This window comes from Mchenga conophoros, linkage group LG6, assembly GCF_057382185.1.
Source record: "Mchenga conophoros isolate Kocher_MC1m ecotype Shallow Benthic linkage group LG6, M_conophoros_male_GT1.1, whole genome shotgun sequence".
In the NCBI taxonomy this organism is placed as follows: Eukaryota; Metazoa; Chordata; class Actinopteri; order Cichliformes; family Cichlidae; genus Mchenga; species Mchenga conophoros.
The window spans coordinates 16,495,956-16,510,734 of NC_140531.1; the positions used below are offsets into that span (position 1 = coordinate 16,495,956).

At 40.4% G+C, this 14,779-nt stretch overlaps 1 protein-coding gene across 4 annotated transcripts in view; it reads right to left on the reverse strand.

Annotated features, from left to right (window-relative positions):
- tll1 (tolloid-like 1) overlaps nt 1–14,779 on the reverse strand; it is a 62,256-nt gene that overhangs the window by 19,640 nt on the left and 27,837 nt on the right. For all 4 annotated transcript variants that reach the window (XM_085276466.1, XM_085276467.1, XM_085276469.1 and 1 more), the window contains exons 5-17: nt 14,209–14,382; nt 13,996–14,113; nt 11,133–11,311; nt 10,455–10,560; nt 9,161–9,285; nt 5,792–5,907; nt 5,439–5,541; nt 4,652–4,768; nt 4,264–4,409; nt 3,657–3,852; nt 3,422–3,547; nt 749–909; nt 455–635 (exon numbers count right to left, since the gene is read on the reverse strand). In XM_085276466.1, the coding sequence (XP_085132592.1) occupies nt 455–635; nt 749–909; nt 3,422–3,547; nt 3,657–3,852; nt 4,264–4,409; nt 4,652–4,768; nt 5,439–5,541; nt 5,792–5,907; nt 9,161–9,285; nt 10,455–10,560; nt 11,133–11,311; nt 13,996–14,113; nt 14,209–14,382 (1,848 nt within the window). The remainder of the gene's footprint in view (nt 1–454; nt 636–748; nt 910–3,421; nt 3,548–3,656; nt 3,853–4,263; nt 4,410–4,651; nt 4,769–5,438; nt 5,542–5,791; nt 5,908–9,160; nt 9,286–10,454; nt 10,561–11,132; nt 11,312–13,995; nt 14,114–14,208; nt 14,383–14,779) is intronic.

The window sequence follows — 14,779 nt, forward strand, 5'->3', positions numbered from 1 at the left end:
GATGGCTTAGATATCAGTAGCAGTGTCTTTCTGCTTTTTTCCAAGCGAGTGTTTTACTTACCTAATCTAAACAATCTAAGCAATCCAGATTTTTTGGTGAGTGCAACATGACTGGAAAACTTTAAAACAACACATGGCTAATTCTGACTAATCTCTCTTATTTCTCCTGTGTGCATCTCACCTTTAGACTGATATGTCTCGTTAGTCTAAACACTGAAACAGCTGCCAGCTTCAAAGGTTAAAATGTTTGCAGAAGGGGAGGATCAGTGTTCGGCATGAGTTTCTGGCAGTGTGACTGAATTCCAGTGGTGCCGAGCATGAAATACCAGAAACCGCCCCTGCACCATAATCCACTTCTCCTGTGTCCATCTTATTTAAAGACTCCTGACATTCCAGTAAAAAACAGGCCTGACACACACAGTCTCACACACGCTGAGTCACACGTGTGTTTTACCTGAGAAGAAGTGAGCTTTAAAGCCTTTCTTAGAAACGGTGTTGTCCGACTTGAACTCAATCCTCATGTTGTTGTACTGAGAGGTGATGACCTCCGGGACCTCGGTACCACAGTATTTACCATGCAGCTTAGAGTCGGATGAGAGGCCGCTGCGCACTTCTACGTAGTCGTATTTACACACCTAAACAAACAGGCAAGGCTCTTGTAACAAACAGTCACGAGGTGGCTGCTATTTTTACCTGCTTCCTTTCTCTCTCACTGAAATGTTGCATACAAATACATGGACGCACTCACCTCGTTGCCTTCAAGCTCGAACGCTTCAAACTGCATGGAGATGCGATACTGAGTGGGCGCCACCACCTGCCACACGCAGTTTTTGTTGGGTGGGTACTCTTTAGGCCAGCCAGGTGTACTAATGGTCCCATTTAACTTTGATAGAAGACCACCACATGCCGCTGGAAACACACAGGTGTAATCAGTTAAGAAAAGACACAAATTCAGCTTTTTTTGCCTTCATTTGACAGTTGAAATGAACAGAGGAAACTGATTCTGTGTAAAGTAAGTTTTTTTCATTATTATAAAAACTTTGGGATGCACCTTCTCATTGAATTTAGTTTGAAAAGCTGCTTGAAAAAAAGACAGCAGAGAGTATCTGAAAAGAGTTGAATCACTACATTTACAGTTGTAGTCAAAAGTTTGCATCATGATCAACTGAAGTTTGCAGCTGCCCAAACTAAATGCCTTGTGGAGAACAGTTTTATAGTCAGACCAGACAAAGGCTGAGATATTTGTCTATTCACAATGTGAATAGATGTATGTTTGAGGGACTTTCAAATCTAAGACCTTTGTACTAACTGTGAAGCACGGTAGAGGCACCATCATTGTCTGGGGCTGTTTTGCTGCCAGTGGTACTGGGATATTGCAAAAAAGCGGATGAAATAATGAAGAAGCAGGACTACCTCCAAACTCTTCAATGTTACCTACAATCAGGATGTAGACAATTGAAACTTGAGTACAACTGGGTGTTCCAACAGGAAAATGATCCCAAACACACCTGGGATCATTCCACAGGTTTTGGAATGAAGAAAGCAGGCTAATATTAAGCTTCTGGAACAGGTTTCCCAAACCAACCAACCAATTTAAAGGAAATCTATCAATTTTGCCAAAAACAGTGATCATCTATCAAACCAGAATCATGCCAGAAGCTTGTTGATGGCTACTAAAAGTGTTTTGTCAAGGTGCAGCTTGCAAAGAGATATTTAACCAATTATATATTTGATCCCGTATGTTTGCTTTTGACCCAGTGTGGACTGAAGAAACTCCAAAATAACTTCAAACGTATACACCCTATATTTTTAAAAGGAAAAGAAAAAGAGAACAGAAAGAAATCATTAAAAGCCATTAAAGTTCATTCTTAGATCCATTTGTCGTGGTATTTATGCCCATGATGAATGTAAGTAAACTTCTCAGCACAACTGTATATGTTTTATTATGAAGCACCAGGAATCTCCAGCGTCAAGCAGAAGTGAAATGATGTTTTGGTCACTGTTACAACTACTACAACATGACATGATTTCACTTCCTTCAACAGCAGGATTTTTTTTAAATGACAGGTTAACCTTTTTTTTTTAAAGAAAAGGTCACTTACTATTAGAGGAAATATGGCATTGATGTAACTAATTATAAGGCAACAGCAATGCTGTTATGCTATTATCAAAAATCTTATATTAAGAATGCTATAGCTAGCTAGCCCAAGGTGAGCATACATCAGGTGTCAGACAGATATGTTACCATTTGATTTTACTCGAACAGTTTAACCTTCCACATTTTTGAAATGCTCCAAAAATTAAAAGGATGTTTTATTACCTTTTCATCTTTGCTGGTTAACACAGACTAGAGAAAAAACTGATCAAATTCACTTTGCTTCTCTATGGCAATCGAGTAGCCATTTTTAAGGGGGATCGTTTCCATGCATGCTAATCACTGTATAAATAAGCAATGAGTAATCTAGGTACCTTAAATATAAAAATGTTTTATTATTGTCTCTCTTTTATGACAGCTACTTTCAAGCACCTGTAGTCCAAAACCTAAGCTAAAGAGGCGTAAACGTCAGCTGCATGTCTGTGCCCCGGAGAGTCACTGCACTACAAACACCTGCAGTTCCACAAATTCTGGTCGGTCCCCCAAAACCTTTACCACAGAAATATCCAGGTTTACGCCCTGATACAAATAACAGCTTCAGTCTCTAAAGCTATTTTTCTTCAAAACTGTGCTTTATTTTAACTCACTGCTTTTTGTGTTATTAGGGGCGGGGTCTGTTTGAGGCTTCACTGTTTTTAATTTAAAACTCTGAAATGCCTCTTAGCTGTGTTTGTCTGTCGGAATACTCTCGAGGGAATTGTCAGATAAATAATATTCCTTGTTGTGTGAATCACTGTGCTAACAGCCTGACCAAGAAGTCCAGTTTATTTCACTGAGTGTAATCTAGTAGTATTTTAATTTAATTTATATGTTAGCACTAATTAGCGGGCATCTTTATCTGTGCATGTTGTGTAACAACATGTGTGACTTTATAGGATACTCACAAAACACCTGCCTCATCTAAGTCTCTCCGGACTGTCTTTTGACCACCAGATGTGTACAAAAATGTGGCTACTTCTCTGAAGAAATACTGAAAGGCATCAATTTAAGTTAATTTCACTAGAATAGCTTTAATTTCCTTCACTCTCAGAAGTGGTTTGGTTATTTGTTTCAATATGTTGCTCATTACAGAGTAATCTTGAGGGATTACAGGGCAAAGCATGTGGCCATGAGTCAGAAAGATGTTTTTTTCCTGTTGACGGCGACCATTCGGATGTTTTTTAGTTTATTTTGCCAAGTAACATTCACATCCTACAGAAACACAATACAGAGGAATGCACATAGAAGCAGGAATGCAGCGTGCCAGGCACACATACTAACTGTTACCTTCACAGCTCTTCTTGTCAGGGGCTAGTTCATAACCTGGGTCACAGGCACACTTGAAGCTGCCGAGAGTGTTTACACACCTCTGTTCACATCCACCATTGTCTGGCTTGGCACACTCATCATCCTCTGAAAACACACATACACGTCAGAGTGCATAACAAATGCTTTGTGAAAACACAATCAACTGACGCACAGCTTCTCTTTTTCTCATAGTCACACACACACACACACACACCTTTGAAAAAGTTAGCAGCAAAGCCGGCCTTGTTTACAGTCCCATCTGAGACAAACTTCATCCACAGCGTGTGTGAGGTAGAGCGCACGTCCTCGGGTTTGTCGTAGCCACAGAATCGCCCAATCAGAGGGCTTGTTTCGAGCGGGCCATCCCGAACTTCCAGGTAATCGTAAGCGCAGCTGTCGTGCCTCTCGATCTGCACCAGAGGTATGCACAACAAAAACAGTGAGATACACGAAACATCGTCCTTTTTACATCGAATCACGGCTCATGCTTAATCGTCTCCCTGCATCGTAGTTCATTTTTCCCTCTTAATCTAAGCTAAACTGAAAACACGACCTTTGACCTTACCCATGTGGAGTCAGATTGAGTCGTTTAGCAACCTGACATTTCAACAGCATTCAAACTACAAAACTAATCCTCCGCCGCCTGCTGTGTGTCCCTGCACACTCACACAGACACACACATGCATGCACCACTACATTTATTAACTTCTTAGCAGCTCTACAAGCGTGAAATTTGACCCAGACATTCCTAAGCACAAGCACGGGATACACATAAATGCATGCACAGAAAGGCACACACACACACAAAAGGAGTGAGTCACCTCGAAGGCCTGGAAGCTGAGCCCAACGTTGTATCCCTCAGATACAGCGATCCTCCACACACACTCTTTGGAGGGTCTGTAGTCATCAGGATAATTGGGAGACTGAATCTGCCCCGAGTCCTTGGTGATTTCCCCTCCACAGATCGCTGCACCGGGGAAGACGAGAGGAGAGAGAAAGGTTGGGTGTGCATCAGCTGCACTGACTAAAGACACCTGAAACACAGTCTGTGTACACTATGAATAATGAAAGCCCCGAGATAACTCACAGAGCACATAAGGTCATCAAATTCACAGGCTGGAATTATTATTCACAGTAATTATTAAAGGTCTCTGGATTCGAGTGTACGAATGCTTTTATTTGTTAGTTTGTTTGAATGAAGGCGTTTACCTTCGTAAATGGCAGCGAAGCCTTTTCCTACCCAGTTGCTGCTGCTGCGGAACTCAATCCACATCCTGCTATCAGTTGAAATCAAGACGTCGGGAACTTTATCTCCGCAAAACCTGCCTGTGAAACACACACGCAAAAGCAAACCCTTTAAGTTGTGTCATTCAGTGACTGCTGGGGCAATGCAACTCACAGCTGACAACATAGCTGTTACAGCCTCCTCGTTCATTTCAGTGCGATCGCTGCAGCTGGCAGAAAAAAATAAAGTCATCTGCCACTTAGAATGTACAGGCATTCACACTGTGTAAGTAGAGTGCACTATAGTGTGTCTACACGTATGTGTGTTGTAATACAACAGCATACTGTGGAAGCATGAAGACAAGAAGAGAAAACTATATTGCTGCTGCAATACTTTTGCCTCAGAGGAGTTTAAACAGCTGTGAAGCATCTTGTTATCTCATCAACTTTCACCTGTATTTCCTCGCATGGATTTCACATAACACCATTATGTGTGTTAGTGCAGATTGTGTTGATGTATACAATTAGCGCAGTTGTCAATCCTAACACAGCCTTAAGAGCAATTAAATGAGTCAAGAGGAGTTTAAAAAGCCTGTTATCTATTTTAGAAAATTGCTCCTGCTTCTTAATCTCGGAGTTTTAAAAGCCAAGTGGAGTGGAGGAAAAGTGAGCTGCCACAAGCTAAAAATAGGAGTGAAGTTACTCATTAACTTAGTCAGGGAGTAATAGAGTAATTAATTTTAAGGCAGTCAGCCTGCTTCCTGCCTCTTACCAAGCAGCGGAGCTTTCCTCCAGTATCCATCTCGAACTTCAATGTAGTCATACCAGCACAGACTGCTTTTGTACAGATCCATGGTGGTGAAGTTCAGAACAATCTGGCAGAGCAAAAATATGGAAAAACAACAACAACAGCAAAAACGTGTTTAGTAAGTTTAGTACAGATCTGTTCATTGAAGATAAGGAGAGTGAGAGGACAGGAAGAGTGGCCTACCTGCAGTGTTAAGACTTAATCAATATCCAGTCACTCTGGCAGAGGTTGCTTATTTTTTATTGGCTTTGCATGCACATTCACTACACTGTAGGGTGCTACTGAGTGTGTGCGCATGCATGTGTGTATGTGCGCACCTTTTCTCCAGGTGTGACAGATATTCTCCAGACACAGTGTGTGTATGAAGGGTATCCATTGGGGTAACCAGGAGATGAGAAGTTGCCTGTTGACTCTTGGAGCGTCTCCCCACATGCTGCAATACACACACACACACACACACACACACACACACACACACACACACACACACACACACACACAAATGGAGTTACATTTTTGTGGCAAACCCTGCCATCGTGTGCAGTCCTTTCAGCTTTGTACTGATGGTTTACAATCGGTACATTACTAAAGAACACATGGCTCTCATATTTATTATTACTCTCAACCGTCACAAAATGTTTTAACTGCCATTTTAAGTAAATATATTTCAGGCTATTTATTCAAAACAATAGCATCAGACATGCTCTGTTTGTGAGCCATTTATGTGTATATTATCTGATGCATCCATATGGAAACTGTTAGACATTATTTCTGACGTAGAAACAAACTCGCGTTCCGTGTTGCTTTTGGCTTCTTTCAGTTTTGCATGTAGGAGGCTACATTTTTTTGTCCCTGTGTGCATCCGTGTTCATGTGAGGTCCAACCTCAGTCATGAAGCCCTTTCACCATTTAGCAGAATTAAACATTCCTCAGTAGTAAAGTCACTGACTGTAAGTGAATAGAAGTGGCAAACTTTTAATTCATCACATAGGAAAAGAACAACAGGGCTGAATGGAAAAAACAAACCCGCTGCTTTTCTCTCTTTATCCGTCATCTTGAGTTCAGTGCTGTCACTCTCTTTCAAAAGGAGGTTAGCCAAATGTGCCCCTCCAATCCCATGATGCATGCTGTTTTCCCCCCACAATGCCCTGGGGCTCTGTTCATCTGTCAGTGAATATGGTATCACTCAAATATGACCTTATAAGGCTGAAGTTGTATCTGTTTGCAGCTGAGACCCACTAACACAGACTCGCTCACTATAGACAATCAAAATTATTAATGGTATGTATGCATATAGTACTGAGCCACCCATCATTTCTTGATATTTTGCTAGGAAAATAGGAAATAGGTGTGTACTGTTTTAATGAGGTTGAATGTCAGTATTTGGTGTGACCAGTTTTTTCTTCAACACAGCCTGAACCCTCTTAGGCAGCTTTCTAGTAATTTCTTTAGGTAGTCTTCAGGAATAGTTCTCCAGCATTCTTGCAGGACATTCAAAGCTTTGGATGTTGGCTGCCTTTTGTTCTGTTCTCTGTCAGAATGATACTGCTTCAGTAATGTTGAGCTCCCGGCTCTGGGGAGGCCGATCCATGACTGAAAGTGTTCTGTTGTGGATTTTGCTTTCAGATCAACTTTGCCTCCTATGTTGATCTTTAGAGTTATATTAAGTTAGTTTGATGTCTTTTAAACTGTAATATATGTGTGTGTTCAGGTGTAACAGTAAATGAGACTACATTTACATGTAGGTATGGCTCTGAATCTTGTGTAGTGTGTGCACTGATCCTTTAAATTTGTGAGAACACACTTACATCAAATGACCACCGCCATCCATTGTGGTTCTGTGTAAACTGCTGGCATACACACATGTCAGATCTCACACGTCTTAAGTAGGCCCGAGTGACAAATTTCACATTAGTTGGCTGAATTATCTGACACGTCATAGACTTGGGGATGAAACACATTTGAATTCATCAATCCATAAGAACTGTTACCACTGACTTTCATTCCAGTTCTTGTGTAATTTGGCAAACATCAGCCTTTTCTCTCCATTTTCCTTCCTTAAGAATGGCTTCCTGACAGCCATCCTTCAACTGAGAGCATTTCTGGTGAGACTGGGTAGATGGATCAACTAAAAGTCCAGCTGCAGGTCCCGTGTCAGCTCTTCGCTGGATTGTTTATATTACGGTACTATTTAGTGAATCCATGAGTTTCAGATACTTTTTTTTCATTTTCTTTTTCTGTCCTCTACTTATTCAGTTTCCTCAAATTATTTAGGGACACACTGCAGAGCAAGTTTTCAGCTTATGTTTTTAATTAGCACGTTATTAGTGCAAAAATACTATTTTATGCCTTAAAACACAATCTGAACTCAAACTGTGTTATCATTGGCGTTTCTTCATAGATTGAAATAAAGACATGGGACATTTGCAAAGGCACATTTTTATGCTTAAATGATTAATAGATCAGTTTTAAGTGAATTAACCAACACAATTCCTCTGAAAATGGTCAGGTACACAGACTGGACTAAAAATGAGTTGTTAAAAAGCAGCTAATGTCCAATAAAATAAATCTTTGAAAGAAATTAAAAATAATTTTAAATTATTTTTTAAATAAAAAAATATTTAATTTTCTAATTTCTCCTTAAACTGGCTCCTTGAAAGCAAAATGCAAAGAAATGAAGAGCAAATCACAACTTTTCCACAGTACTGCATATGTCAGCAGTAATATAGTAACAGAATACATACATTAATAAAATAAAACTGTGGTTTTATTTAAATATGTTATTTATTGTGTCCCACACTCCGTAGATCATGAAGCACAGAGCTTATTGTGTTCAGTGTTCAGTTATTCAGCCAACTACTCCACAGTACCTTCATCACATACCTCCTATAGCTGAAGTTTGCCTGCATACATGGCTGGACTTTGGTGTGCTGTTGCAAATCGCACAATAACACACTGCACTTAACAGTTTATAGATATCCAGGTGCAAGTGCAGAAATAGGATCATTAAAGGATCAGTAAATTTTACTGTGTTTCTACAATGAAACCAGAGCAGCTCTTCTGTCTGTAATGCTGACTCTTTTGCTTTAGAGATACGCATTGATTTTGCTGCTGTCAACTTGTGAGAACAGTACACGTAATCAAAATGACCAACACCATGCCAACAGTTTGGCATGCATACTCGTCAGACCTCACATCCAGGCCCGGGTGACGATTTTGACATTAGCTGGCTGAACTGATGATGCCTCATAGACTTGGGGATGGAACTGTGTTTGTGCGTCTGTGTGTTTTCATATGTGGTCAAAAGTAATGGCATCATTTGCAATTATAAACCTTTGTGACATCGCTGCACTTCATTGTGAGAACAGATCCAGATCACATTAGAACGACTCACCGGGGACCAGAGGAACGCCAGACAAGCACGGGCGTGCACTTGAAATGTGTGTGTGTGAGAAAAAGACACTGAAAAAATGGAGGGAAGCATCACATGAAAAAACAAAACATGTTACTCAATTTCATGTCCAGACCCTGGAGAATGGAGGGCCGGGCCGGTCTTACGCCAAAGACGTAAGCAGATAAACAGAAGTAATTTTTTTAGGTACGCGCTATGACGACAGCACTCACATTCACTGACGCACACAAACATGCACAGACACACTGCAGACTGAAAGTAAAAGCATCTGTACCTGGACATCTATACAGCTTTCTTGCCTGTGCAATGTCTCCTTTACTGAGCCTGGTCCGCTGACCAATTGCAGGCCGGACCCCATTTTCATCTCTGGATGGAAGGATGGTGTCGAGGAACATCCCGCTTCAGCGAAGAGAAAAGAGACAACATGTCATTGCAACACATCAGTAAAATTAAACAACAATCTAACAGTATGGACAAGCAAACAATTTTCACCCAACCATTGCAGTTTTGTGTTTTCTCTAACATGTGCATTGGAACTGACTGGGGAATGGGAGGGCTTATATAAGCGGGTATGGCGCAGATTAAAAAGCATCCTCAGTCGGAAAAAATGTAAAGTAAACCCATGACACTTTCTGCTGCCAAATCCAAACTTTTTTCACCATTTTAAATGGTGCAGATGTATAAAAAAATTGGAAAAGATTTCTTAATTCTGAAAGGCTTCCATCAGCTTCACTGCATCATGTAAACACATCTGATTTCAGATGAAGTAAATGTGCTATAGTTGTCAAAGTCAACACAAGCACAGCTCAGTAGGGCACAAATATGCTTCAAATGCAAAGTAAATCATAAAATCATAAAAGTTGCAAAGCAAAAACAAACAGTATGAAATACATGACATGGTAATGACAGGTGAAAATAGTTTGCGTTACAATAAAGTTTGCCATTTTCACTCATGCGCTTTTCTAGACGCCCCTCTGAGCTTCATTTGACATTATAAACTTGCGCAGCAATCAGACTGGACATTAAACGAGCTTTAGCCTGCCAGCTACCTAGTGTAAGCAATGTATGATGCCCAGCTGAACAGATGTAAGAATTGTGCAATCAGGTTGTTTTAAAGCTAGAGCTCTGTGTCCTGCTGCCTCCAGCAGCAGCATCTCCTGAATCAAAAGGAGCATTTATGGTAGTGGGAACTACTTCCTGCTGTGTACTGCATGTGAAAAAGATCAACTTTGGACAGGGTCCCAACCTGATTCTCCTGAGGTTATGTAGCGATCATGTGAGAAAGAAGCTTTTGACATGTGGGTAGGACACCTAAAAATTGTTAATTGGCAATTATACCAACGCTGGTTCACAGTGTTTCTTGTTGTGTTACTATGTGAGTAACACAACAAGTGAGGTGTTTAATTTATGCATAGCTGATGTTTGTGCACGGAAAGACAGACTGGAGCTAATATAATAAAACCAAACAAAACAACAACAGCACAACACAGAAAAAGCCCAGACTTTACTGTTAATAACTAAATCAATCTTGGCATATCATAATCTTTGAAATTCAAACCACTGCTTACCGTGAGAAGGTGTTCCTGGCGTAGTGCATGATGCTATCAAAATCATATGGCTCCCCAAGAGAGTTCACCTCCCCTGGCTCCATCTTGAGGAAGTTATATTCCTGGCCTGGGAACCAGAAATTCCACGCACGCCGTACAAACACACACATACGCACAAATATTTGCACACATGCAGATGTAGCAGCATGAGGAGGTTTTAGTTTGATCAACAGTCAGACTGTAACTACTTAGTTTGCTTTCATAAGTGCAAAAGCAAACAGCCTGCGCAACACATCTATAAAAAAAAATAAAATGACTAAATGTGAACAGAAAGGGTATCTTGGGGCTTTTATTCAAATACTTAAAGTCCAGCAGAGCAAAACTGGTGAAAGCTCTGATTTGCTTCTAAATAAAGCCGTGGGTCAGGTCTGAGATACTGCTGTGTGATATGATTTCACACCTGTCAGATTACACTGTGGTGCAGAGAGGTGTGTTTGAGCAGAAGTGACAGACTGTGGTGAGAGCGGTCCAGGTGACTTCACAGTCATTAAAAGGCTCATTCACACTCACTCAGCTTCTAGACTGAGTGTGAATTTGGAAACGCACACACTCGGTCTAGAAGCGTTGCTGTTTGTCTGCGTCTAGAAACAACCTGAGTGATCCCAGCAGAGACCACAGGTGTCTAATAATAGGTCTCACCTGGTTGGATGTTATCCCGGATGATGGTCACGTGATCGTCACGGTCGGGCCGCGTGTGTTCGTGCCAGAAGCCAATGACGTGGCCCAGTTCATGCACCACAATGCCAAACTTGTCACAGTTCTTTCCTATGGAGATGGCCTGGGGCCCGTTTCCACGACGACCCACATAGGAACAACACCTAATGAGGATTAGTAGGAAGTTGATAGCAGAGAGATAGGTAATTTACTACACAGTTGGCAGTGGAAATAAGAATCTGCAGTGTTATGTTCAAGTAACAATAAACGCACACACACACACACACAAGCGCACACACATCTTTTCAGGATTTCCTGGCCTCCACTACATCCACAAGAGGAAAAGCGGCAGGATTTAGGTACATAAAACACTCTGATAATGCTGCGGTTTCATAACCCAACGCTGTGAGAATTCACATATCGCTGTTCAGAACGCACGCATGCACATAGACACACACACACGCTTTCCTTCTCTTTTGCTGGGTAGCAGAGACATTCGTGCCAGGCTAACAAATCTGATTAAAGTTATCCAGTGAGCTGATTGCACGGTAAGGATCAGGAGTCACTGGAGTAGATACAGTCTCACTCTCTGCTTTTTTGGGTGGGGGGGTGGAGGGGTGGAGGGAAACCGTCAGTAAATTCATACAAACACACAACAGATGTACATGTACTGTGGTTATGTGTGCATTTTTATTTTATGTTTCCTTGTTTGTCTGATTTACACACATCCACACTGCACATCCAACCTGCAGGGTACTTAGACGTCAGCTTAAAGTGCCTAATGCAGCCAACCAATCACAGAACACGAGCAAGTGACATCACCAGTTAACACATAGATATTTTCCTCACCTGCTGGTTTTTACATTTAAAAGCAACCTCATTTGGACTCATCCATGTATAACTTTTTGAGCTTCATCAGGCAACAAATATTATGGTTTGAAGTATTTTTGATGCTTGTGGCTGCACGGCTGGAGATATCAAAAATGCAATTTCTTTTTAAGCACTTTATTGGAAAATTATAAAGATGTCTTTCACGATTTCAGAAAAAGAAAACCACAAGTTAAATTCCTTCTTTACACAAAAACACTGTCCAAAAACTTCACATATAAATTACAATTGCTCTAAAATTGGAGACGTTTATTGTCTCCCGTTAACTTTTCCTTTAAATGTGCTTCAGTGCTTTTGATTCATGATGCCATGGGCACATTTTAGTCTACGAGGTTTGATACCACAGTCTGTTAACATGTTTGCGAGAAAATTTCCAAAGGACAGAGAGTCTGCAAGCAAGCATGTGATTGTATTTAATTCTCCAGCCATAAAAAAAGTGTTTCAAGATGTGACTTTGCCACAGTCAACAAGGGTATTATAACTAACTCAAACCAAAAGAGAAACCAAATTAAAACTACAAAAAAATATTGCAAGAGACACTAAAAGAATCCTAAACTGAATTCCAAATTTATTTATTTATTTTTTTAAATCAAATTTGACTCTACACATCTACAGCTTGAATGTTGAGGTAAGGTTACATTTCTCAATGCATCAAAATAATTGATCAAATAAGTGTTAAAAGTTCAAATGACTCAGCAGTCAGAAGCAAGTCTTAGAAAATGTTATGATCTTCTTTTTAAATTTGGTCAAATTTTTTGGGATGTCGTGTCTGTGACCCAGCTAGGCTGTGATTGTAAAACTTGGTTCAATTTTAATAATAAAAGCCGCTATAAATTATATTAAACGTGGGTGTTGATTTACCTCACTGGGTTGGGCAGGTAACCCAAGGCTAATGCAAAGGCACTGGTTTCTTTCGTATTGCAATAAAAACTAAAAAGGCCCCAAATATGTAAATATGTTTAACTCTAACTGAACAAAGACAAAAAAATACATTAAATTGTATTTATACAGCACCAAATCACAACAACAGTCACTGCAAGGTACTTTATATTGGTAAAGACCCTGCACTAATGGAGAGAAAACCCAAACAATCAGACGACTCCCTATTAATAATACTTGGTGACAGTGGGAAGGAAAAACTCCCATTTAACAGTTAGAAACGGATAAAAGAAAAAAGAAAATGGAACTATAATAACACTGACAAGGATGCGGTGAAACCAGCAGGTACTGGATATTTGGTCTTGAATATTAACTTTTGAATGTGTCTGTTCTGTTAACCACAATAACCGCTAATAATAATCGATGTACACATACTGTAATAACTACACAGTCTCTTAATGTAAACTTTTGTGGTGCTAGCAGAACATTGGATAAAAAAAATCTATATATTGTGAAAATCCTTGTTTCAAAAACATGAATTAAAATTTTTGTTACTCCAAGTCAAAAGCTCCAATTTTGCATCTATAAAACACTTTGTCATATAAGCAAAAGCTGGAACGAGTGAGAATTCTGCATTTTGACATTATTAATACTTGTTAAATAAGAATTGTTTCTAGGTCATTTTTACACCAACTCTGTAAAGTCACAGTTGGAGCTGGATATCCTACTCTTTCAACCATGTGCACAACACTGTCTCAGAGCGATAAATGCCCTGATCTCAGGCACCCTACAACCTCCCATCCAGTCAGTTGAAGTGTCACCACTGTACAAACACACTCTGACCCACCGTGCTGCCACTCGACAGAACAATGCCCTTCTCCAGAATATGAACAAAAAAACTGCACGAACATACAAACACTTAAGCCAAGCGCCGTGATTGGTGGGATGGGGAAACAGGAGCAGGACAGGAAGGAAAGTAGAGCTATTGTTGAGTGACCACATCGTCTCTCTGTGTGACAAGGTCACTTGTGAACTCTAGGTACACACACAATCACAAACAGACACACATTTCCAAACCAACCCGCAGGGTCTGTAGGTGAAGACTATGTAGCTTTCTTCATCTGTCTTCTCAATGAAAGTCACGCATGTCTGTTTCTCCCAGTGGCGCATGGCCTGCTTGAACATGGCCCTCTGACTGCCTGAAACACACAAATTTTACATCCTCCTTTTACACAATCACTCATGAGTGTGTGATTTACTGCTGATCGGGCAGCCATCCAGCGGAGTTGCTTACCAGTGAAGTTTCCTCCTATGACGTAGGGAATGACTCCTCCAGGCCATATCCTCTCAGCTCGGGAAGTGGCTGCTCGAGGAATACGAGTTTTCACAAACTTTCCATTCTTCCCAGCTTTCCCACTTTGGCTCTTTGGACTGGCAGCTCCCTTGCTGTCATTTTTGGGGAGATAATCTAACAGAATGGTGAGAGGAAAAGTCACAGTCAATTAAGTGTTGTGTTCAAACCTAATAAATGTTATAAATATGAGGTCATAAATGTGCTTCCACAGTATTGGATAATGATGCTTCTTGTTATATTTGACCTTTCACAGTTTGTTTTAAAGGCCCACAGTAATAAAACTCAAACAGACATAATGTAGTTATGCTAATGCAATGCAGCTTTTTACATTTACATTGAGTCAAGTTCTAAAAATAAAAGTATAGCAAACTTTCAGTGGTGCCAGATATCAGTGTGTAGACCAGAGGTTGTGTTGCAGCTTTGTCAGGTCTATCAACACTTGGAAGAACTGAAAACAAGTAAACTTGTAATGGATTCAGTCTCTAGATCTGCTTCTGGTGTCTCTATTTCC